General features: G+C 40.3%; 4 protein-coding genes across 6 annotated transcripts; 2 read left to right on the forward strand and 2 right to left on the reverse strand.

The window, feature by feature from the left end:
* Window positions 1-1000: 1000 nt before the first annotated feature.
* On the reverse strand, window positions 1001-3504 carry LOC115744382 (60S ribosomal protein L13-2). Of its 2 annotated transcripts, XM_048285317.1 has the most exons (6): window positions 3389-3457; window positions 3259-3264; window positions 2430-2551; window positions 2194-2327; window positions 1493-1651; window positions 1001-1387 (listed from the first exon to the last, which is right to left on the reverse strand). In XM_048285317.1, the coding sequence occupies exons 3-6, from the start codon at window positions 2536-2538 to the stop codon at window positions 1166-1168; spliced, it is 624 nt and encodes a 207-aa protein (XP_048141274.1). In that variant the 5' UTR covers window positions 2539-2551; window positions 3259-3264; window positions 3389-3457; the 3' UTR covers window positions 1001-1165. The 2 variants fall into 2 exon arrangements, with proteins under 2 accessions (XP_048141274.1, XP_030535382.2); XM_030679522.2 differs by lacking the exon at window positions 3259-3264 and having other exon boundaries at window positions 2430-2545; window positions 3387-3504.
* Window positions 3505-9115: 5611 nt separating this feature from the next.
* Window positions 9116-15013, forward strand: LOC115744394 (probable polyamine transporter At1g31830). 2 transcript variants are annotated; one of them, XM_030679542.2, is made up of 2 exons: window positions 9116-9414; window positions 13145-15013. In XM_030679542.2, exons 1-2 carry the CDS (start codon window positions 9256-9258, stop codon window positions 14606-14608), a joined length of 1623 nt encoding a protein of 540 aa, XP_030535402.2. In that variant the 5' UTR covers window positions 9116-9255; the 3' UTR covers window positions 14609-15013. The 2 variants fall into 2 exon arrangements, with proteins under 2 accessions (XP_030535402.2, XP_030535403.1); XM_030679543.2 differs by lacking the exon at window positions 9116-9414 and adding an exon at window positions 12553-12622.
* A 1062-nt stretch (window positions 15014-16075) lies between these two features.
* On the reverse strand, window positions 16076-17722 carry LOC115744398 (probable ribosomal protein S11, mitochondrial). The gene is made up of 2 exons (XM_030679551.2): window positions 17535-17722; window positions 16076-17044 (listed from the first exon to the last, which is right to left on the reverse strand). The coding sequence occupies exons 1-2, from the start codon at window positions 17671-17673 to the stop codon at window positions 16386-16388; spliced, it is 798 nt and encodes a 265-aa protein (XP_030535411.1). The 5' UTR covers window positions 17674-17722; the 3' UTR covers window positions 16076-16385.
* A 155-nt stretch (window positions 17723-17877) lies between these two features.
* LOC115744399 (ankyrin-3) lies at window positions 17878-20077 on the forward strand. The gene is made up of 2 exons (XM_030679553.2): window positions 17878-18115; window positions 19326-20077. Exons 1-2 carry the CDS (start codon window positions 17970-17972, stop codon window positions 19924-19926), a joined length of 747 nt encoding a protein of 248 aa, XP_030535413.1. The 5' UTR covers window positions 17878-17969; the 3' UTR covers window positions 19927-20077.
* The last annotated feature ends 2764 nt before the right edge of the window (window positions 20078-22841 follow it).

Here is a 22841-nt window from a genome sequence, read left to right on the forward strand (position 1 = left end):
AATAAACCAAACAAAAACTTTGGTTCAATAGTTGATACAGCTACCTCGATCCGGAGTACTTTCAAATCGGTCACCTCACAGAGAAGTACATGTCTACAGTTTGAGGGCAATCCGTGCAGAGCTCTTGACAAGCAAGAAGGTCATGGACCTGCAGAGACCGGAAGAAGCAAGCAGTTTGGCTACATACTTTATTCTTAGCATGGAGGAAGACCGGCTGAGCGATGTCCTTGACCCTTCAATTGGTAGATGAAGGGATTTCGGATCAGATAAAGTAGGTAGCTTATATAATAAAGGAGAGCCAATGAAGGAAGTTGCTACGGAACTGGAGGGTTTGAGGAAGCTTTCGATGCATCCATGGCTACATGAAGATGTTAAAAACAAGGATAATCGCGAATGCTTTTCTTAATAAATATCCTCGGACCTCTCTACCCTCCGCCATCAGAACCAGTATGTTGACAGTGGGGATGGAGGATGATAAGCGAAAGAATATTGAGTTCGCAGTTTGCTGGCACGAATGATCTTAGTCCTAACCAGAAGCACTTCGTGATCTCCACTAGATTATGTTTCCGGTCTTTTCATCGTCTTCGATACATACTTTTAGGAACGCCATATGAAGCGAAAGCAAGTCTGCGTATAGAGGCCAACCTTGGCTAGTTTTACAAAACCCACTTCATGACATTAAAATCACATTACGGACCACGAGTCGTACCTGTTATACCAGCGTATAGACAACGGGATGATCACCGTTTCAGCACAAACAAGGATTCAGAAAGACAAATTGCACCAGGTCAATCTTCTATGTTGAAGCTTCATAAGATTTCGACAGATACTGATCTTTGTGGAAAACAGTTTCCCTAGAATAATTCTTCCAGAGTCTACATCCCATAAGATCCAATTACCATTAAGTGTTCAAAATCGCCGGCCATGGAGACAATGCTGGGCAGTCCCCAGTAAGCTCTGAGTTAATGTTAAATAGAGTGTACACACATGCAACATTCCATTCAGAGTCTAAAATAGATGCGCTCAAAATTCCAGATTCAATCAGGTCATTCCAAATGTAATGAAACAGAAGCTGTCTCGGAAAGCGATAGGAAAATACAAATTCTCAAAATAAGGACTTCCTAACCACCTTTCTATCAGTGAGCTGGTATACTGACAAAACGCTCTACTTCTTCTCTTCCTTCTCAGCTTCGGCCGCCTTCTTCATCCTTGCACCAACGTGGCGTTTGTTCATCCGCTCCACACGGAGCTTGGCATAAGCACTGAAGGACTTCATCTCATCAGTGATCTTGACAAGCTCAACTGCTGGCTTCTCTCTCACAATCGGCATGTAGCTACCTTGGACTTGGGTTGCAGATGCCAACTCTTCCAGAGTGGAGTCACCAGCCTAGAGAAAAGAAACGCAGAAAAAGTATTCAGCCACCATAGAGATTGTTGCATTCAACAAAGGTCAATAATGAATTGTTGAAAGTCATTGATACACCGGGTTTACCTTAAATTTGCGAGCACGTCTTGGGAAGACAACCAACTTGGCTTTGTAGGTCTTCAACCTCTGCACATTAGCTTGAAGACCTTCTAGGGATCGGTTCTTCCTTCGGTGATCCAAAGCAATTCCGATAGTCGGAGCTAATTTCTTGGGGATACCTGCCGCCTGAAATACCAAAGAAGTTTCTGTGTAAATAGGATAAGGAAAAGCACTCAGGTTTCTTCCACACACACAAATAAATAAAAAGACCCTTGGCTAAACCAGCTCAAGTATTTACAGCAACTGGCATTCAATCACCCAAAAAAGGCACACAGAGAGCACAGAAAGAGAAAAATAAATAAAAAATGACAGCAGCATAAAATGATCCAAAGCCGGAAAAGATCAGTCACGAAAACAAATTAACAAGATGTTTGCTTCGATTGACCAGGCCCAGCTTTTCTAGGTTGTTACGACTCAACAATAATTCATTTGACATGGATCAGAATAGCAAAGAACCGCATCTCACAAAATATGGAGATTGTTTCTTCTCCTACTTTCATAACAAAAATAAGCAATTTTTAATTGTACCATGAAGTAACTACCAACTTTGCAGTGTAAACTAGTAGATAAGAGAAGCTTCCTCCACGACTCATTAGCATAAGTTAAAATGGAAAATACATAAAAACTTCACGAACAGATGCAATCCACAACAAGAAAATTAACTTTACCTTCAGTTCTTCCAAAGAGAACCCTTTTCCAGCCCTCACTTTCATGTTGTACTTCAGAGTTTGACCATGAACAATAGGCCTAAGAGGTCCAGCTGTAGGCCTTGGAAAAATCTTCACAGCCTTCTTTTGCCTCGCTGGAGATAATAACAGATTATTTAAAATATAAAGGCGGAAAAAGATTCACCAGAGTAAGAACTAATCCAGCTTTCTAATCAACAGATCAGCAATTAATTTACCTTGGCGTCTCCTTGATTTCCTTGCAGGCTGGTTGAACCAGGTCTTAACATAGTTCTGCCAGTGCTTCCTGAAGTGCCCACTCGGCACAACATTGTTATGCTTAACCATGGCTTACCTGCAAAACAACAAAACATGGAAACACGAAGCCACCATGTGAAAAAGTGCATCAAGCGAGCAAATTCCATGGAATGAATATTTCAAAGGGGATCAATTGTCAGCAAGCATAAAACTTTGATACAAACACTTTTTCCACAGAAAAAAAGACAATGGTACTAAGCTGATCCAGCCAAATATGCCTATGGATCAACAAACAACGAGCTCAAAAAACCAGACCGGTTGTTCTTCAAGTACTTCATGCAGAGTTACGGCAACTCATCAACTAATGGCCGATGAACTGCTCGCATATCACCCTCAGAACGGCCTAGTATGACAGAATACACATCTCGAGCTGGAAAGCTCGAATTTATACATATCGAGTTGATGAGACTGAGAAACAAAACAGGCCACTCATCACACCATTTCTCAGTCAGTAGCCAAAACACCAAGCAGCACCATACATGTTATCGTCCAGTGTTCACCATGTTACTAACAGCCCGAGCTGCACAAGTTTTCTGACAACATACGCAGTTTCAAACAGCCAGATTCAACAAATGACTCGAAAAAAGCAAACGCAGCAAGCCAACGTAATTCGAAGTACAAATGAACAAACCCGCGAACTTAATCTATATCGACAAGAACCATGTACATTCACCCAGAATCCGGTAATACGTGCCGAAACGCCCCCCATAAAAACAACCTCGCCGTACCGATGCTCCACAACGTAAATTCGGAGAGAACAAAAAAATAAAACAAGAACTTAATCGGCATGATTCACATCCAAAGACGGCGACGAACAACTAAACGGAGGAAAGCAAGAACAGGAAACTGGCTGCGGCGGAGCCGTCCAGTAAGCTTACCTGAGAGGAGAGGAGAGGAGGACGGAGGTCGAAAGGAAGAGCTGGCTGTAAGTCTGGACTCGGCCGCCTTCGCGCAAGAACACGCTATTATGTACCGAAACCCTAGGCCTAAAGAGTATGCCAAATTACCGAAACGTCCCCGGTCCGCAATATGGGCCGGGTCACAATCTGAATCTGGGCACCCATTGTACCATCCAAGTTAGGTTAGCCCAGATCCTTCAGTAGCCCATTTTGTCAATTCTCTTTCCAGAATCGGACTTCACCGATCAATTTCCACAATTATCACATGAGCTTCCTTAATTTGAATGTTGGGGTTAAAAGACACAACTTAGGAAAATATTATTTACTTTGAAATATGAATAGGAGATTGATCGACCTACATTATACATCGATAACGTGTAATTGTATAGCCTCGGTGGAAAAGGAAAATATATCTTTAGTGGTGTGACGGATACATCACGTGACAATGATGCGTGATGTAATTGACCAATTAAAAATGAAATGTACATGCACAAGTCATCAATTAAGATGAGATTCATAGCACGAGGGCAACGCCTACCAATTGTTTATATCACATTATTATTGTCATGCGGGGCATCCCTTAAGTAAGAACTTTCTCGAGAGTGAGGAGGTCTACGGACAATATTTGATGAAATGCGCGCAACTCTAGTTACTACTCGATAAAAATACAATAGCATGTTGCCTCAGAAACTTCCGATTGATTTGTTGCTACATTGAAATGGGCAAGGGATGGGGCGAGGTCGACAATCGCATTCCCCATCGCTACTCTATGAGGAAAAGCTTTGCTCCATCACTGCCCCGTGCCCCACGTCGAACGGGGCCGTGCAAGTCCTAGCAAGGGATGGGGGCACATGCCGCACCATGATCCATGAGTGCAAAAACAAAAGAAAATCATTTTTTCAAAATTTTATAATTTGAAAAAAAAAATTTTTAATGATTTCGTAACGATTATGAATTATTTTGCCTAAGGCTAAGTCAAATTCTATAGTTACTAAAAGAAACATTACGTGAATTTTACTCTACTTGTTTTATATGAATGTGTTTGGATAGTTCGCAAGCGGTTTTATCCATTATTAATTTGAAAATCATGGAGAGATAGAGAAATCATAATATCCCAATGAACGGTTTCTTTTAATATTGACGGTTTATGTTCGAACTACTATAAAAAAAAAAATACGAGCATAATACTTTTATGCTTTCCAAAGGCAATGAGGTTGGGTCGAAGTTCTTGTAATTTGCCTTTCACTCCGAAGGGAAGCAAAAGGCCACAAAAAATAGAAAAATTATCAAACAAGTCTCGGATTTATTGAAATTTTACCAATTTAATTTTAAATCCTTTTTTTTTGTCAATTGAATCATAAACCTTTTGCAATTGTGTCAACTCAGTCCATTTGATTGGTCGGTGCTAATATGGACAATTTTAAATAATATTTTAGTATTATTTGATTTTTTTAATAATTTCTTTTACCTTTTTTATTTTCTTTTATTTTTGTTAGGGCCGGCAGGAGGCTGGGATTCAAAAAATGAACGTTGTTAGAGCTGTGAGCCCTCGCCCGGTGGCTGGCCAGCCTCCTCCAGCCACAACCAAATAAAATAAAATAGAATAAAATATGGCAGAAAGATGTATTAGAAATAATTAAAAATTTAAAAAATATTAAAATATCAATTTGCAACACGGAAAATTACACCACAACAAGAGGCATGCTCTCAAGATAGCCTGTCATTTTTGTCATATGTCACTTTGCTATATTTACAACAGGATATTGTTCTCCGACCATGTCCTGATCAGTAAGGGTGTCAAAAAGCCCTCATCGGCCCGACCCGGCCCGGCCCGAAAATTCACCTAATTTTTAGGCCTTTTGGGCCGGGCTTGGTACTAGGGCCGAGTGGCTCTAGCTTTTTTTAACACCCATATTTTCTTTTTTAATTTAATTTAATTTTTATTTTTTATATTCTTTCATTCTATGGGTTTGTAAAGTGATTTTGATTTAAAAAAAAAAAAAAGAATCCGAGCGGACACTACCCGGTTCGAAGAGTTGGGACACATGTAATTCGGGCTCGGGCCGAGCCGAGCTCAGTATCGTTAAGTTTCGGGCCAAGCCAAGACCCGGCCCGTTGACACCCCTACATCATCGGTGGATGCAAGTATGGATGTCACTCCCATACCAACTTAAATCTAACTCGGATATGCCTTATGTTTCTACGTATAGAAAATGAGTTCCGAAGATTGAAGCTTGAGTATCTCCATAAATTATGCTATATTTGAATCTATTCACTCACTCCGATTTTGAGTGCTTGCTCTAGATAGTCAAGCGCTCCACAAATATTCGAGGTTCGTTTGCTACTGTCTTTAACGGTCGACTTATCCGAAAATGATTTTATAATCATATGCTATCTATTTTATAGCTCTTTTCTCTTAATCTAGAGTTAAATCTATATTTGGGTGATCTTCTATTCCAATTTAGAGATGAATATGGGATTTACAAGAGTTTTCTATTTTCCATCAACTTGTAGGTCTTGTTATGGTCTCTATGCAATGATGGTGCTGGGGACACCGAACTTATACGCGCACCGCCTTTTGGCAAAATCATAGTTACCGAAGAAGAATTTCTTGGCATGCGCTCATTATTGATTTACTAGGCTTAAAAGCTTTTGTGTACCTCTCGAGTATTATTTTGATTGATGAGTAAAAATTTTCTTTCAATAAAAAAGAAAGAAAGAAAAAACAACCACATCCTACCATTGCAATCCAACAAGTAGGGTGCGCCCTGGCCTCCAAGCATAAGTGATGAACGAGTTCACAAGAAAATAATAAGTTGCCACAAAATATGAGAGAAATGAGAGTGTTTGGCAACGATTCCGATTCTCCGATTCCTGTTTTCCACAACAAAAAAGATCAAAAACATGTTTCGTAAAATGATTCTTATTCTTGTTCAAGGAACAACTTTGGAGCAAAAATAAGAATAAAAAAAAGTCGATTATGGGGAAAAGAATCATTTTTGAAAATCACAAAAAACAACAAAATCTCGGTTCTTTAAAAAGATTAAGTCCATGCGTGCTTCCACGTCAACTTCTGAACTTAAAAAAATAAAATTAGATTTGAAAATTTACTAACAACTAAATTTTTAAGAAATTTTTAAAATTTTAAAAGTGGGGAATTAAATTTTTTTTAAGAAATGTAAAAAATTGCAAATTACAAATTATAAAATGAGGGAATTTAAAATTTTAAAAAAGTAAAAAAAAAATTTGAAACTTTTTAAAAAAATTATAGCCACCCGATTGTTATCAAGAATATAAATTTTGTACAATTACCAAACGCATTTATGTTCCATGAATAGATATGTTGTATAGTTACCAAACGCATTCTAATTCTCTAAAAATAATCCATGAAATAGAATCAGAAAATATGATTCTAACGAGAATTAATTTTTCTGATTAGAATCGTTATTAAATAAACCCTTATGAGAGAAAACAAACGGAAAAAATGATATTTGGGAAAATTTAAAACAAGTGCCTTTATTTTTTCAAATAAAGACCGATGTTGAGTTTGTTTTAAATAAGGGTCCGAAGTGCTCTCATTATTTCAAAGAAGAGCTTGACCGAAAGGCATTTTTGTCTTTTACATTTTTTGCAATTTTTTCATTTTTTCTTTTTTTTTTTTTCTTTCTTTTTTCCCTCTTCCCTCCCCGATCGCCAAACTCCGGTAAGGGTCGAATGACCCCCGCTCAATGCCATTGAGAGCAAACCTCACCCTCGCCTAGGTTAGCCCTTCTTGGAAACAATGAGACTGCGTTTGGTTAAAGAAGGATATAGCTAGGATTAAAATATTCTAGGGGAGGGGATGACATAGATCAATATAGGATTTCTTAAGAGATTAGACATGATGAGAACCAGGATTTTTCCACAACCATCAGGTCTCCTCCGCGTTAGGTCGCCTCTCCGCCGCATTGGGTTGCCTCTCTAGCGCGTGGGGGGCCTCTCCGATGGCAGTGACTGTCAAGTGTGGTCATCTCTCTAGCAACGCTAGGCTGAGTCCCTAACCACAAAGCTAGGTATCTCCACGACCTTGTTCTTTAATCAATTGTTTGGCGTGATATGAGATTACGTCCCTCGTTCTTTGATCGTTTGAACCTTTACGACACTTGAAAGGGGTTTCGATGTGTTATAAAGAACTTGAGGTTGATCATCAACTTTCAAAAGAGGTCCCAATATTCGAAAGGGCTCTCTTGGGCGACCTACATAAGTACATTTTCAACTTGTAAAAGAAGACCAAATAATTGGCTTGTTCATCACTTGTTTACTCACTTAACAAGAGAACGAGCAAGGCTAGCAGGGTCATTCTTAAAGATTTTGATTCCAAATCAAGACCCCCGATTTTACGGGTTTACTCTATCGATATTTTGCTCAAATTTAGATGGCACAAATCTCTGCTCAATAATAAACCATTCATCAAAACTTATCATTTAATAATTCTCTAAAGCATCTTGGTGTTTCGGCAAAACTCAGCCCCACTTTACCTCTGTTTATCCGACTTTAAATTCGTAGTTCACCAAACAATAGATAATATATAATAAAATGCTTGAATTTCTTATCTTATCTTATTTTATCTAGTCCTATCCTAAAAAAAAATCGGATGACCAAACACAGCTTGAGGGTACTTTAGGCTCTTATTTCAAATTTTCTCATGATATTTTTTAATCATGCGATCGGTTGGTATTGGAGCTGCCGTTAAGTGATAAGATGCAATTCGGTGCTTTCAAAAGCAGAGAATAATCCAAAACCATCACAATTGGCTCGAATCCTTAGTAATTTTCACATGGCGTTTTAAAGACTGAACTCCAGATATTTCTATGCCCCAACCACCTGCCAACTCAGGTGTGATTAGCACATCCTATACGATATCGACAACTCCACCATAGATCCGAATTTCAACGTGAGTCCCCTCCATATACACGATGGAAAAAAAATACACGTTACATAAGAAAGGCAAATGAAAACGATTGAGAAAAATTTTAAAAAAAATCATAAATTTATTATATTTATGTCAATTAAGTTTTAAATTTTTTGTATTTATGCTAATTAAGTCCATTTGATGATATGGTGCATTAACGTGGCAAAATTTTAATTATATTTTAATATTTTGTAATATCTTTTTATTCCTTTTTTTCTTTTCTTTCTCATTTTTTCCGCATCCCCCGAGGTCATCGCGACCGTGGGCTCACCCGGATCTGGGCAAGCCCAGCCTTGCCAAGGCCGCGGCAAAGGCGGGTATGCCCTCACCCGCGGCCAAGCCGGGCGAAGCCCTTGCTGCCCACAAGGTGGGAGGGGAAAAATGAGAAAGAAAAGAAAGAAAAAGAAATAAAGAAATAAACAATATTAAAATATTATTAAGACTTTTCCATGTCATCATTGGCTAGCCAAATGAACTGAATTGACATAAATGCAAAATATTTAGAATTGAATTAACATAAATGTAAAAAATTTATGATTGAATTGGCACAATTGTAATAAATTTAATACTTTTTTGATAATTTTCCCAAAGCGCTAAAAGTAAATTTTCAAAAATTGCACGAATTCTATCGTTAATTTGTAGAGGTCAAAACTATTTTTTGAATTACAAATTCATCATAGACATGTATATTAAATAGACGTCTCTCTCTCTCACTCTCCTTATCCTCCTAAAATAGCATCTCTCTCTCTCTCTTCTCTCTCTCTCTCTCTCTGAGCATGCGAGTGTAGTGAAGATGGCCTTCGTTGTTTTGCTTCTTCATCTGGCTTTCTTCCCTTCCTACTGGTGAGAAGGAATCAGAGATGACCAATCACTAAGTCCCGGGAGTAAATATAGGAGATGAAGGCAGATGCAGAAGCTTCAGGTTCAGGCCCACCAGAAGCAGCCGCCTCGCAACAGAGCACCGACACTGCCGCCGCCGCCACCGCGGTCATCCAGCGTTCGCCGCCTCGTCCAGCCGAAGCAGCCCCGAACAGCACCGATCAAGAAGACATCGAGGTAATGACATCGCCGACACCCTCTTGATCTCTTTCATGGCTTCACCACAAGTCCAAACATAACAGAAGAAACCATGATGATGATGATGAGATTTCGTTTGCATCGCGGATGTGTGCGTTGAAAGATTGCAGATTCGTTTGGGAAGACTTTTTTGGGCAAATTTGACTGCTTTGCATCTTGCACGTGGCTTGAACATAAATATCGGGAGTCAAAAACTTTTGATTTACGAAAGGTAAAACAGTCACGCAAGAGTCCAAATATTGCATCACTTAGAATTCCAAAAAGGTAGATTCTGAATATACTGCATAGACCATAATTGCGTCGTGCTGTTTAATTTGACTTTGGACTTTTCACTTAATAATATCCCGAATCATTCAAAGAACGTGGAGATAAAATAACCATAAATTTTCTTAAAACAGGCAATTTCGCTGTGGTTCTTGGTCTGAAGTAAAGACACATTCAGTGCCCTTGAGCTTGATGGAGAATATAGAACCTGAGTGCCAGAATAGTCAACTTAGAAGAGTCAGCATTTCGATACTAACCTACCAAAAGGAAAAGTCCCATTCAAACTTTGAATTTACAACTTTATTTCTTTTTTGTTTTGCCCTTTCTTGCCCGACATTCGAGTTGTTTTATTGGACCGCGCGACGAAGGTGAAGATTATTGAAAGGGCCATTTGTCGGTTTGATTGATACTGTTTTTGGTTGGGAAAATTGTCAAAATAAAGAGAAAAATTCCCAAAGCTATTAGTTTTTTTGCCAATTCAATCCTAAATCTTTTACATTTATGACTAATTCGATCCTAAACCTATTTTTTGTTATTTTGGTTCTAAATTTCTTGCATCTATGTCAATTTAGTTCAACCGACCGACTTTGAAAAAGTCCGGAATAATGTGGATGACAACGCTAGAGTGAATAATTTTTAATATTATTTTAAGATTTTTTTGAATATATATTTTTTCTTTTTTTTTTCTTTCTTTTATATCCAGCTAGTCATTGGCAAGATGAGGCCGACTAGATCGCCCTCGCCGGCCTAGCCCAAATCTGGCCTTGACGAGACCTTAGCCCCTAGCCGATCATTGCCGGTGACCGACTAAAGGTAAAAGAAAGAAAGAAAAAGGGAAAAGAAAGAAAAGAAAAAATAACTTTAAAAAATCTCAAAATATTATTAAAAACTGTCCACGTTAGCACCGGTGTCCACGTTTGTGCCGACGTCCACGTCGTCGCCGACCAGCATCCACATAAGCGCCGATTAGTCATAGTTCATCGGATAGACTAAATTGACACAAATAAAAAATGTTGAGGACTAAATTTGCTCAACTGTAAAAGTTTAGGATTGAATCGGCAAATTTAAAAGATTTATGATTTTTTTGACAAGTTTCTCATTTTGGAGAGTTGGAATTTGGAGAGATGACGATTTTTATAAGCAGAATCGAACCGATTCTTATAAATTATGGCGTTGGTTCTAAGCCTTATCTTTTTAGATGACACCTCGCCAGCCTGGCTCCCCTTTTTATACACGAAGTGCGTCGAGACAAGATCCGACGGGTGCATAGCATAATGGAAGATAAACAGGAAAAGTACAAATAATTATATGAATAATTCATCCACCAAATTGCAGGAAAAAACATTAAATCTATACTTGTTGAGTCTCTTGACCTAGGAAAAGGATCGCTAATCCCTCTGATAAGGTACATTTGTACGCACATACTATTACCAAACAAAAATTCGTACGTAGAATTCGTAAAACACACCGATAAAAGTTTCTCGTATGACTTGTACATTTGAATACTCATGAAAATAATCGATACTGTCGCACAATGTTCTCAACTTCAAATCAACTGTAGATGATATTTTGGCTCTGTTTATTTTTCGAAAAATGAATGATTTGAAAAACATTTTTCTAAAAGTGATTTCTTAGAGCGCTTGAAATAATTAGTCAACGAAAGATATTTTTAATATCGATAATAACGTATGTCTTGATATCTTCGTAGATGATGAAAGTATTTTTGGTTTATTCTTTTTTGTAGGGAATACAAGCAATTATTTTTATGAAAAAATATTTTTTAAATCATTCATTTTTCGCGAAATAAATGTATCTTTTGAATGACTTTTTACTATTGCATGTACTCAACAAGAAACAAGCGTCGTGTGGTAATGCGTCGTATCATAAAAAAAAGAAAGAAAGAGAGAGTGTGGGCTACTAATTAAGATATTAATTTACATGGAGATGAAATTTGCTCATGTTCTTGTGATCTTGGATTTTAGAACGGACCCGATTAGCAAGCTTTTGAACTATAATCATTGTTTAATACCACCATAATGATTCTAGCCAGGTCACTATAGAGCACATTCATTTGAGAATAACATTATGGACCTCTTAGCAAGAAATCTTGGCACCCTTACCTTAACCACTGTATGTCTAGGTGATCCACTATGCTTGGGTTCAAATCTTGGGAAGATTTTAAAACTAATGCATCAGACCGCGCCTTTAAGATTGTCCCTTAGGATACATAAGTGAAGTAGATCTTATCTCGATCGGCCACATGCATCCCGCCCCGTCTCGTCCCAAGGCATGCGAGACGAGTTTGCTCAAACTTCCTCGCTTTAATACCACCCTAGCACTTCTCCTATTGTTTCATCAACCATTGATAAAATTGCTCAATTTGTCCCTAGATGTTATGCTTTCAAGCAAGTTACGGAATGCTACACTATCAAAGGACCATCTTCTTTCGGGCAATATTTGTTTGCCCTAAATAAAATTAATAATATGAATTTACTTTTTCGCAATCATTTAAAAAGTTATTCGAAATTTTATATGTCGATTTATTTGTTATTTGAGTCTAATCAAAGTTTCATTAATCGCGAAATCTTAAAAAAAAATTTCAAAATGCATGAGAAAAAAAATAAGGGAAATAAAAAAGAATCCAAATAAAGTGGATACATATAGGAAGAAATAAGAAACAATGATATTCTTACACCAGCAACAAAAGCAGCAGCTAACGAAAATCTCGAAAAAGGAAAAAAAGTTTTACATCTCCATAATCCAAAAATGCTGCCACCAAAACCAAACGGGGAAAAAGGAGGAGAAGAACAACGTGAAAGAAACGAACGAAACTTGAGGATCACGCACTGAGAGCTTCATCGTTGCAGCGCTGCGATGGCGGAACTCATCTATTCGAGTCACTTCGATTCGCCGTCCTCTCATGGTTCGTTGCATGCTCTGTTTCTAAACCTCTCTGATTTCCCGTGGATAATTGATTCGGGCGCTGTTGTTGCTCCTCTCTGGGATTCGAGAGATTGGCCGATTTCGCTGTCCCCGGATATTGCAGATCTCTCCATGCACTGTTATTTTATGGGCGCCTAGTCGCTCATTTCTAGGGTTCTTAGTTTTAGCTGCGGGATTGGGAAAATCATGAGCTTCTTGGCTTTAACTTTACTCTCAATTTAAGTTTTTTTCTTTCGGATTAGCTCTCTCTCGGGCGAGTAAGATGTGACCTCCTGTAATCTGTTCACTAGTTTGAAGTCGGTGTGCTTTTTCACTTGTCTGAATTTGCATGGAACTCTTGCTTCAATGGGTAGTTGCAATTTGGTGCGTTTCAATTCTTAATGTTTTGCTCTGCTTATAGGAGAAAATTTCCTGCATGTCCCTGGATTTGTTGTCTTAATTTGGGGAAAGTTTTGGCCGTGACAAAGAAATCATTTTGTTTGGGTGTTTATGTCGAATGCAGAAATTGAGGAATTCAGCTGATCGGGAAGCGTCTGTTCCAATGAGGGAGTTCAATGGTGCAGCTTATGCGACCATCCGTGAAGTGCCTTCTTCACTTAGGGTTGAGAACTTTCGAAAAGTATCGGTCCTTCCTCTTATTTTCCTCATCTTTTATGAGGTCTCCGGCGGCCCGTTTGGGGTCGAAGATAGCGTTGGGGCTGCTGGTCCTCTCTTAGCCCTTCTGGGATTCTTGGTCTTTCCGTTCATATGGAGTGTCCCCGAGGCATTAATCACCGCTGAAATGGGCACCATGTTCCCCGAGAATGGCGGTTATGTGGTTTGGGTTTCGTCTGCAATCGGTCCCTTCTGGGGATTTCAGCAGGGCTGGATGAAGTGGCTTAGTGGGGTCATAGATAACGCCTTGTACCCAGTGCTCTTCCTTGACTATTTGAAATCAGGGATCCCTGCCTTGGACGGAGGGTGGCCTAGGGTAGGTGCGGCATTAGCTTTGACGGTGCTTCTTACATACATGAATTATAGGGGTCTGACCATTGTCGGATGGGTTGCGGTTGCACTCGGGGTTTTCTCGATTCTCCCCTTTGTGGTTATGGGGCTTGTGTCGATACCCAAGTTGGAGCCGTCTAGATGGTTGGTGGTCAATCTTCACAACGTGGACTGGAATTTGTACCTGAATACTCTGTTTTGGAATCTAAACTACTGGGATTCGATAAGCACCCTGGCTGGAGAGGTCGACAACCCGAAGAAAACTCTTCCAAGGGCTCTATTCTATGCTCTGATCTTGGTTGTTCTCGGATACTTTTTCCCACTTTTAATTGGAACCGGCTCTGTCCCATTTGACCGTGAGCTTTGGACGGATGGGTACTTCTCCGATATTGCCAAAATCATCGGAGGTGTTTGGTTGAGGTGGTGGGTCCAAGCTGCTGCGGCTATGTCCAATATGGGAATGTTTGTCGCCGAGATGAGCAGCGACTCTTTCCAGCTCTTGGGCATGGCTGAGCGGGGCATGTTGCCCGAATTTTTTGCCAAGAGGTCTAAATATGGAACCCCTCTGACTGGAATTCTGTTCTCAGCTTCCGGCGTGATTCTGCTTTCATGGCTCAGCTTCCAAGAGATTGTTGCTGCAGAGAACTTCTTGTACTGTTTTGGAATGATCTTGGAGTTCTTAGCATTTGTGAAGTTGAGGATTAAGCATCCTAACGCATCTAGGCCTTACAAGATACCGGTCGGGACAATTGGAGCAATCGCTATGTGCATACCTCCAACTATCCTAATAGGCGTCGTTCTTGCTCTTTCTACCCTCAAGGTCGCGATTGTGAGCCTCGTGGCTGTGGTAATCGGTTTCATAATGCAACCCGGTCTTAAGTACATCGAGAAGAAGAGGTGGCTGAAATTCTCAGTCAGTTCCGATCTCCCAGATCTCGATAATGACATTAGTCAGGAGAGCACTGTTTCGTTGGTGGATTAGATCATTGGTCATCATATGCTAAAGTCCAACAAGGCTGTTTCATCGGTTTGATGCAAAGACATCCTGATCAAAATGCTCCTCTTGCGAGTTCATGCGTGCTTTTGGAGAGGATATCGAAGGAGTGCTAATATGCTCAAAAGCTCTTTTGCCTCAGAAACTGCCTTTGCGTGGCAAAGCTCTGCAAGCGGTGGTAGAATCTATTTTTATCGCTCGAGTTTTAGAGTGATGATAGATGGGGAAAATTGGTTGGGAAAAGGAGAATAGGCTAAGCTTGTTTGGTTTGTATTTGTACTGTTGTAGCCTAAGCATCCATCTTGATGCAGCATCAGAAAAAAGTTTACCAATTATCGATGTGGTTTTATAAATATCTTGCGGAGATCATCAAGGCAGTGATAGTTCAGCTTACGCCACTTGTGTTGCTCTTCGAGTGCAAATACTCATCAAAGAGAAGCCACGATGGTATGGCCCAAGCCAAATCTTAATCAACAACCAAACAAGACCTTGCCTGCTCTTGGTCTGATGATGTCACATGCCGAAGGAGCTGAAGCAAAATGAGAGTGACCAGAACCTAGGAAGAATGAACTGGTCTAAGTTGACACACAAAAGCGAATGTTCAAGACTCCATAGTCTGAATGGTTCGCCATTTCGGAACTACCTAAATGATCATCATGTGAACAAGTTCCTTGTCCCTTCGCTCCTTCATCAACAACTAGTCAAATGGAGGATTTGGCTAGTTGATCCGTCTATAATCCTTTCGAAGAAGATGGTGACAAAACAGCAACCATATTGAACCATCGACAAACATTTATTGATAATTAAGGGGAGTGGATAAGAATAATTGAGGAGCTCTAGCCTATGAACTGTTGAATTAAGGCACCTTCGACCAAAAATAAAAATAAAAATTAAAGCACCGAAATCTGATGCCATCTGTTCAAGCAAAAGCATTCATGTACATGCATTGAAATCTACGACCACGTTTAAAGAACGAAAATAGAGCGCTTTCTAACTTAAGCTTAATTTGATTGTGCTGCCATCGCCTGACTGTCACCATTAAGGCAGAATATGCGCGGAATCAGAACTAAGATCAAATGATCATGCCCCTCTTCACACTATGTATAGATTTCAAAATCATGACATCCTGGCAATGGGACTTTTTGACATTGTGACAATATCACGACATCGTCGGTGAATAAAATTTCGATATTCACTTGTGGATCCATCTCCTAGTCATCTTGCTAGCTCAACACTCTTTTCTATACGCACCTAGCAGAGGCCGCACCAACAGAATCAGAAAGGCCTAGGTACCGTTACAAACAACATAGACGAAGACATTAATGACAGTAGACGCCAAGCAAGCAGAGAACCCCCAACATATTGCCATGACTCTTCATTAAGGAGAACATTCTGTAATACTATTTGGAAACAGAGGTACTCAGTCGATAGCTAAAGAATATATGCATTCAGACAGATGACAAAAGCAGCTTATAATTCTAACGTAACCTGTAAATACAAAGGAATGCCGTATGCCCACAAGACACTAGTGATCGGCAAGCTACACCATAGAACCCTCAAGATTATCATAACAACGCACAGAAAATTGATGTCATTGTAATCAACCATTACTTTGAAATCCGTAAAGCAACAGCTCGAGATCCTCCTGAGATACTTTATTTTCCAAAATGGACACTACTAAGCCCCCATTACAAGGCCAAAGTGAACAGTTCCTCTTTGACAAATTAGAGGATCCAACACTCTTTAACAGCATTACGAGTACAGCTTATACACGACGCCTCTTCGGAAGTCGGCAACCATTATGGGGGCGCCGAGTTGTGTCCTCAATGTACACGATCGGGTTCTGGTCCCCTCGAGCATTCGTAAATCCCTCTCTCCAGCTCATGATTGCTTGTCGTTTCTTCTTGAAAAAGGTAAAACCTTTCACTTTCATCACAACAGACTTCAAACCCAAACTCCTAGACAGTCGCCCCACGTGTTCAGCAGTCGCCTCAGCAGCATATCTAGATAGCTTCGGGCCTCCCTTCATTTCCGGCAAACACCCAGCCGATGCGCCAATCTTCTTTCTACCTTTGGAATCAGTCACGGTAACAAACGTATTGTTGCGCATAAGCTTTATATGGACAAAATCGACATCTTGCTCCAGGTTGTAGCGAGAATATTGAAAACCACCAAGGGCTTTCCCTTCTTCCTCTAGGATTCCCCTAACATGATCCATGAACCTGGAGCCAGTGCCAATCTCAACATCCTTTTGAGTTGAAGAGTCGATGAATCTCGTCCGGGTCAAATTGGAAGGGTTGACCACACGCGCCCCTAAAGTATTAACATCATCAACTGTGGAAGCTCCATATACATTTCCATGCATTTTTATCGTTGAAACATCATTCACACGGGGAGATATGACTTCTCCTGGCCCAGTAGATCCTGCTAAAATGAAATGGTCCATCATTCCTTGCCTAATAACCACGGCCTCCAAACCTAAATTTGTTCATCAGATCTCTAGTTGCAAACAAAATTCAGCAATTTTTCTCCAAATGATCAGAGAGCGCAATGACGAAATGGAGATACAAATCTTAACATTCGAATAAACAACGAATGGCAAATTCAGCAAAACAAGCACGAAGAGCATGAAGCAGCACGATGAAGTGTAACATAAACCGCCAAGTATCTGATTATCCTTGAAGTCCCACGATAGTTCCTCATCGCCGCAGCTAAATGGCAATCTAAAGCGATACGCTAAGACGACATGCCAATCCCAAAATCCAAATTCGAAGTGTCAAGAAACAATTTTGAACAACGCAGACCAAGGCATCTTATCAACCAGTAGCTCGAGGCGCTTCCGTCGGAATTCTAGCAAATCAAGCACACCGGAGGAACCCCAAAATAAGAAAAACAACAAAGAAAAGCCACTTGCCTGAGGACTGCGATCTTGAAATGAGACCATGGTGACGTTGAAGAAGAGAAGACGAAGAAAATGCAAGTCTCTGTTTCGAATCGAAGATTTTGGAGAGTAAGGAGCGAGCATGGATATTCATGGTAGAGAGCGAACTCATTTCTAGCTTCTCTCTAGGGTTTGATTTCTCACCCAAAATTGCTCGGCAAGTGAAACTCTGGAGTTCGAAGTTCATTACTGAACCGGACCGAACATTCGGGTCGGGTCAAACGAGTTCAGGCCCAACAAACATGGGCTTCGACTCTTTGACCAAGAAAAATTGCAAGAGGCCTCACAGGCACATGGCATTTTTCATCATCTTCCCGTCTTCTCCTGCTGTAAAACCTCGGGGGAAGAGAGATCGGAGCGGTTTCTGGTCCGACACCATACGACTAAACGAAGGAGGAGGAAAAAAAAATGGGGAAGCATCCGAGTTCAGCTTCTTCACGTTCCGGTGAGGACCTCCACGCGGCCGCGAGATCCGGCGACCTGAGAGCCGTTCTGTCGATACTTGCCGCGAACCCTCTGGCTGTCAATTCCAGAGATAAGCACTCCAGAACTCCGTATCCTCCCCTAATTAGTCGCTCTGCTTCTGCTTCACAAATACTACAAAAGGCTGTTTATTGGTTCTCTCTCTTTCATGTCTGTTCATTTCCTTTTGGACTGGTGGAACTCTGCGCGATTGCTTGATGCTCGTCGATGATTGGAATCGGCATCGCCGGATTGGCGTGGTATGTGGGGGTCGAACCCGCGATTTACTTGGTAAATTGGCATCTTCCGGTTCTTGACTGTTATGCAATATGCGGGGAGAGAGGCTGCTGATCCTGGAGTTTGTGTGAAAGTTAGTAATTGATGAGAAGGAGTGGTGATAGAGTTACAGTTGTGTATGCTTGTGTGTGGGAGATTATGAGGTTCCACGGTGGACGAAGTTGGTGCATTTGTGTCCACTGGCGTGCTCTGCGACTTGCTTAAGGAAAAAGAACTCCTTGCCCTTTTTCAATAAATAGTGGTGAACACTTTCTTTTTGCACTTAGGGTGAAAAATTCCGTTCGATTGACTGAAAATATGAACTTGCGAGCATAGAGACATGAACCGAGTGAGACTAGGTGCCGGCTGCTGTCTTGACAGTTCTTGGTTAGGTCGGTGCTGCTGTGCTTGTGAAATGCTTAAATAATTTATCTAGAATCGTGTCTCTAATAAGAATGGAATGGTCCCGAGGCCCAAAGGCCATCTTCAGCTGTCGCTTTTCTCATTGCTTCATCCTTGTTCCTAACTACAATGTTTCCCTGATGAGATTCCTCTGAAACTAAGGCTTTCAAGTTAATTTGTTCCACTAGTAGTGAGGAAGTCTGTTGAGCTATGGTTTTCTTTGGCATTGGTAAATCTTTCCCGCTAAGCTGATAAGCATCTGCATCAGAAGATTGCTTTAAATGGGTGTTGTTCAACAATTGCATCATCTTTGTGAATCCTATACATTCCCTCTTTCATGTTAAATCATACTGAGAGTTTCCTTGTTTACACTCTTTCACAAGCTTCATCTGTGACTGAGTTTAGATATCAATCAATGTCTTCAATCGGTCATTCATTGGAGATTATACTATATTTACTTAATCCACAATGTTGTCTGAATACCAAGGTTGAGCTTCCAGCATAGGAAAATTATTTATTTTGCCTGCTATTGCCTTCCTTTTCTTTTTGAAACTTTGATTACTTTCTGCTTCGGGGTTTTGTTTGTACTGCCATTTTCTTCCTTGACCTGACGTACTCCATTAGACTCCATTTAGCAGCATGGTCTGGTCAGGCACAAGTGGTCACTTATCTCTGCCAGAACAAGGCTGATGTCGGGGCTGCTGCCATGGACGATATGGGGGCTATTCACTTTGCTGCCCAAAAGGGGCATTTGGAAGTCGTACGCACGCTTCTTTCATCTGGGGTCTCTGTTAAAGCTGCTAATCGCAAGGGCTTCACTCCACTACACTATGCAGTTCAAGGGTCCCATTTGGAGCTCGTGAAGTACTTGGTAAAGAAAGGTGCTAGCCTGAGTACCAAGACCAAAGCTGGGAAAACCCCTGTTGATCTTGCAAGCAGCGAAGAAATTCGCTCTTTTTTGGTAGAATCTGAAGAATCATCTAAAAAAGGCGAACATCCTGATCCTGGGAAGCAAGCTGAAGCCTCCAGTACAAACTTATCTTCTCATGAGAAATCAGAAAATAGTCACGAAATGTCCAGGAATTCTGAAGAGGAGGATGAAAATGCAAAGAGAAAGGGTAATGACGAGGAAATCAGGGAAGCCTCTCAACCTAAAAAGGCAAAGGTCGCACTTAATCATCTTACAAGCGCAGATGATGCGCAAGATGATGAAGAGAACTTTTGAGGCTGTCGTGCAAAGTTTTGATCAATTTGCTTTGTATATTTGGTAACTGACAAAATTGCACTAACTTAGGAGGGCTCGTTCTTGGAGGTTAATGTTATTGTTATGTTTCACTGATTAAGGAATAGAGGTTCACTAAGTTTACTCTCGTCAATTTTTGGTCCTTGTTTCATTTGTAATGTGTGTGCTGGTTGAGATAGCATAGCTTCATATAGTGGTTTAGGGCTTAAACGCAGCAACCGATGAATTCAGTGCAGGGTGTGGCGTGGCATCATCGAGTTGATGTGTATCTCATCTTCCTCCGAAAGTTGAAGACATTCCATCTATCTAACGCACCATGTTTGGCTCAATGTCTGAATTCTACAGCTTCTTACTAATGAATTTATTTATCAGTGTCCGGAACATTAGCTTCGTCACGAATGTCGTCGTCGTGTTTGTTCTTCGGACGACAGGAGTAGAGGACCAACTATGCTGACAGAATCTGCCTTTGTACTTCCGTTTCTCCTTCCATCATAGAAAAACAGAAATCCCACGAAAATGGAGAAGACATTGAAGAGAGAGTGGTGACAGTTATTGGCATGGCAATGGCGGCACTGCAGAGCGAGGAACTGATGTGGTTGGCGGCATGCTGGCGAGGCAGTGGTTGTTGTGGTGGCGACGGTGTTTGATGAGGGACGCAAAACAAGTTAGTCCACAGATAGCCCATCTTTAATCATGCATACCCGGCAGCGTCAATTGTCGGGTTCTCTTATATCGAAGTAACATCGTCTGAATTCGTGTCTTCCTGGCACGAATGGTCATTCATACTTCCCATTTTTAACTAAGGTATCGAGGGTCAGATGCAGCTCCAAGGGACAAGCTTAATTACATTTGCATTCGGTCTTCTGGTTTGGCGCTCGTTCTATGCCAGTGAAGAAAGAGGACCAGAATCTAGAAATGCATGAAGAAGAGGTTAATCATGTTTCAAGCAACAATCCGATGCCGTCTCTCTCAACAACGAGAATGCAAAAGAAAACAAAAAGTCTGAAATCACCAGTCAGATTCCATGGAATTATACTTTGTGCTTGTAATTTAATTATTGGGAAAGTAAGATTAGGGAAAATTTTAAAAACAAAAAGCACCATCAGGGGCTCCACCTGACACGATTTAAGAGAGGGTGCTCCAGCCCTCTCGACAGCAACCTTGGCAGCGATTGCGAACTCCATCCCAATCGCCCGCAGATACATCTAAACGCAAAAGATGAAAGTTTCTGGGATCTTTCCAACCTTTGATAAAACGAAAATTGGCACTATGCTTCGCATGCGTTCAGGATTGCGGTCAAAGGGAAATTTTAGTTAAATTTCTACGTTTCCGTAATGCTTTTGATTAGTACAATAATCATGCGTGCCGCCTTGTTTCGGCAAGTTGTTGGATAGATCGAGGATGCGAATCTACCTTTTCACATGTGTATTATACGACCGTCGATGTTGGATTAGAGAAGGGGTGTCATGAGAATACTCGTTCCGCCACGCGGTGTGTGCTTGCTAAACTTTTTGTTCTTTCACATTTGCCGGTTTTTATTGCGGCATATTTACAATATTATAACTCGTTCATATACGGAAATCTTGAGAAAACATTATATTCGTGCACATGGCGATGCGAAGCTTGGTAAGTTACGAATCATAAATTCATAATGCATAATTTCTATCGAGTTCCTAGAAATTATATCAGCTAGTGCTCAGTCAACGAACTACTTAACCTGAGATTAAAACAAAGAAAACCGGGTACAAATTTGAGTTCAACGCGCTTATTTTATGCTCAAAGCTTGACTCTATCTCCTTGAAATGCCCTTTGACATTTAAGATTGACTTGACTTGGTATATAGCAAGATGGAATACACCGATTTAACTTATGTAGCAAGTTGTCTGGTCTCTTTCTAAGTGTTGCTAAAACTCCATCTTAGTTATCATGAATGCAAAAAAATGAATGATTTGAAAAATATTTCCCTAAAAATGATCTCCTGTATTGCTTACAATAATTAGTTAATGAAAAATATTTTTGTTATTGATTATTCATTTTTGTAAGAAATATGAGAGATCAGTTTTAGAAAAAATAGCTTCAAAATTATTTATTTTTTCGCAAAACAAGCATAACCCAAAAAGTAAATGTTAGAGAACAACCGAAGAATAAGATGTCCTCGGAAAACTACTTACTGAATCACTAACTCGATCATTCAATCACTCGAGCCATGTAAGCACGTAATAACGAGCTCGTGTCGACGTTTCGCGATTGCAAATTAGTTACTCGTATCGACTCTACTTTCGGTGGCGTAAATGAGTCGAGCTACTACTCTAATCGATTGAATAATGTCCTACTTGCGTTATATATGAAAGACCTTATAGCCGTTGTGCACATACGCGAAGGACTGCTTTCTCCCTCGCCCGACAATATGCCCCGTCAGCATCCTAATAAAATAAGACAAGAAGAGAAATTAAAAATTATATATTTGCTGGTCAAAGAAAAATAATTGAGGCTGGGATATTATTTATTATATGAACCTTGATAATGAACACCGGCCCGCCATTGTGAACGTTTTCGTTGGGCCAAAATTTTCCTTGAGGCGCAATGGCCGATCCCTTTCAATGCCAGGTTAAAAATTGGCAAGGGGCATGGAAAATTCCAGACTTAGATGCTTTTATTTTCCGGCAACAACGTTGACTAAGAATCGACACCAAGACCGTCCTGTTCTTTTGGATGAGTTGGGTTTGAAATTAAGGCCATTTGGAGTTGATTAAGACATCGTGGAATTTCGATTTAGATTTCAATTTCAATCTCCTACATTAAACATTGATTTGCAGACTTGAGCATGGTGTGCAAAAAATTAGGTTTAAAGAGCTCCTTCGCGCCCAACAGGAAAAAGCTAAAGAATGACAATGAAT

This window comes from Rhodamnia argentea, chromosome 9 (genome assembly GCF_020921035.1).
Source record: "Rhodamnia argentea isolate NSW1041297 chromosome 9, ASM2092103v1, whole genome shotgun sequence".
Classification (NCBI taxonomy): Eukaryota; Viridiplantae; Streptophyta; class Magnoliopsida; order Myrtales; family Myrtaceae; genus Rhodamnia; species Rhodamnia argentea.

What these genes read in the sequence shown, in the direction of transcription:
- LOC115744382 (XM_030679522.2), bottom strand. Translation starts at nt 2,538, where the DNA reads ATGGTTAAGCATAACAATGTTGTGCCGAGTGGGCACTTCAGGAAGCAC. An exon ending in GAAATCAAGGAGACGCCAAG is followed by an intron (nt 2,328 to 2,429) that starts GTAAATTAATTG and finishes TATTATCTCCAG; the next exon opens with CGAGGCAAAAGAAGGCTGTG. An exon ending in GACGTGCTCGCAAATTTAAG is followed by an intron (nt 1,388 to 1,492) that starts GTAAACCCGGTG and finishes TCTTTTCTCTAG; the next exon opens with GCTGGTGACTCCACTCTGGA.
- LOC115744394 (XM_030679542.2), top strand. Translation starts at nt 9,256, where the DNA reads ATGAAGGCAGATGCAGAAGCTTCAGGTTCAGGCCCACCAGAAGCAGCC. An exon ending in CCGATCAAGAAGACATCGAG is followed by an intron (nt 9,415 to 13,144) that starts GTAATGACATCG and finishes TGTCGAATGCAG; the next exon opens with AAATTGAGGAATTCAGCTGA.
- LOC115744398 (XM_030679551.2), bottom strand. Translation starts at nt 17,673, where the DNA reads ATGAGTTCGCTCTCTACCATGAATATCCATGCTCGCTCCTTACTCTCC. An exon ending in TTCAAGATCGCAGTCCTCAG is followed by an intron (nt 17,045 to 17,534) that starts GCAAGTGGCTTT and finishes TCATTTTAGCAG; the next exon opens with GATCTACTGGGCCAGGAGAA.
- LOC115744399 (XM_030679553.2), top strand. Translation starts at nt 17,970, where the DNA reads ATGGGGAAGCATCCGAGTTCAGCTTCTTCACGTTCCGGTGAGGACCTC. An exon ending in GATAAGCACTCCAGAACTCC is followed by an intron (nt 18,116 to 19,325) that starts GTATCCTCCCCT and finishes GTACTCCATTAG; the next exon opens with ACTCCATTTAGCAGCATGGT.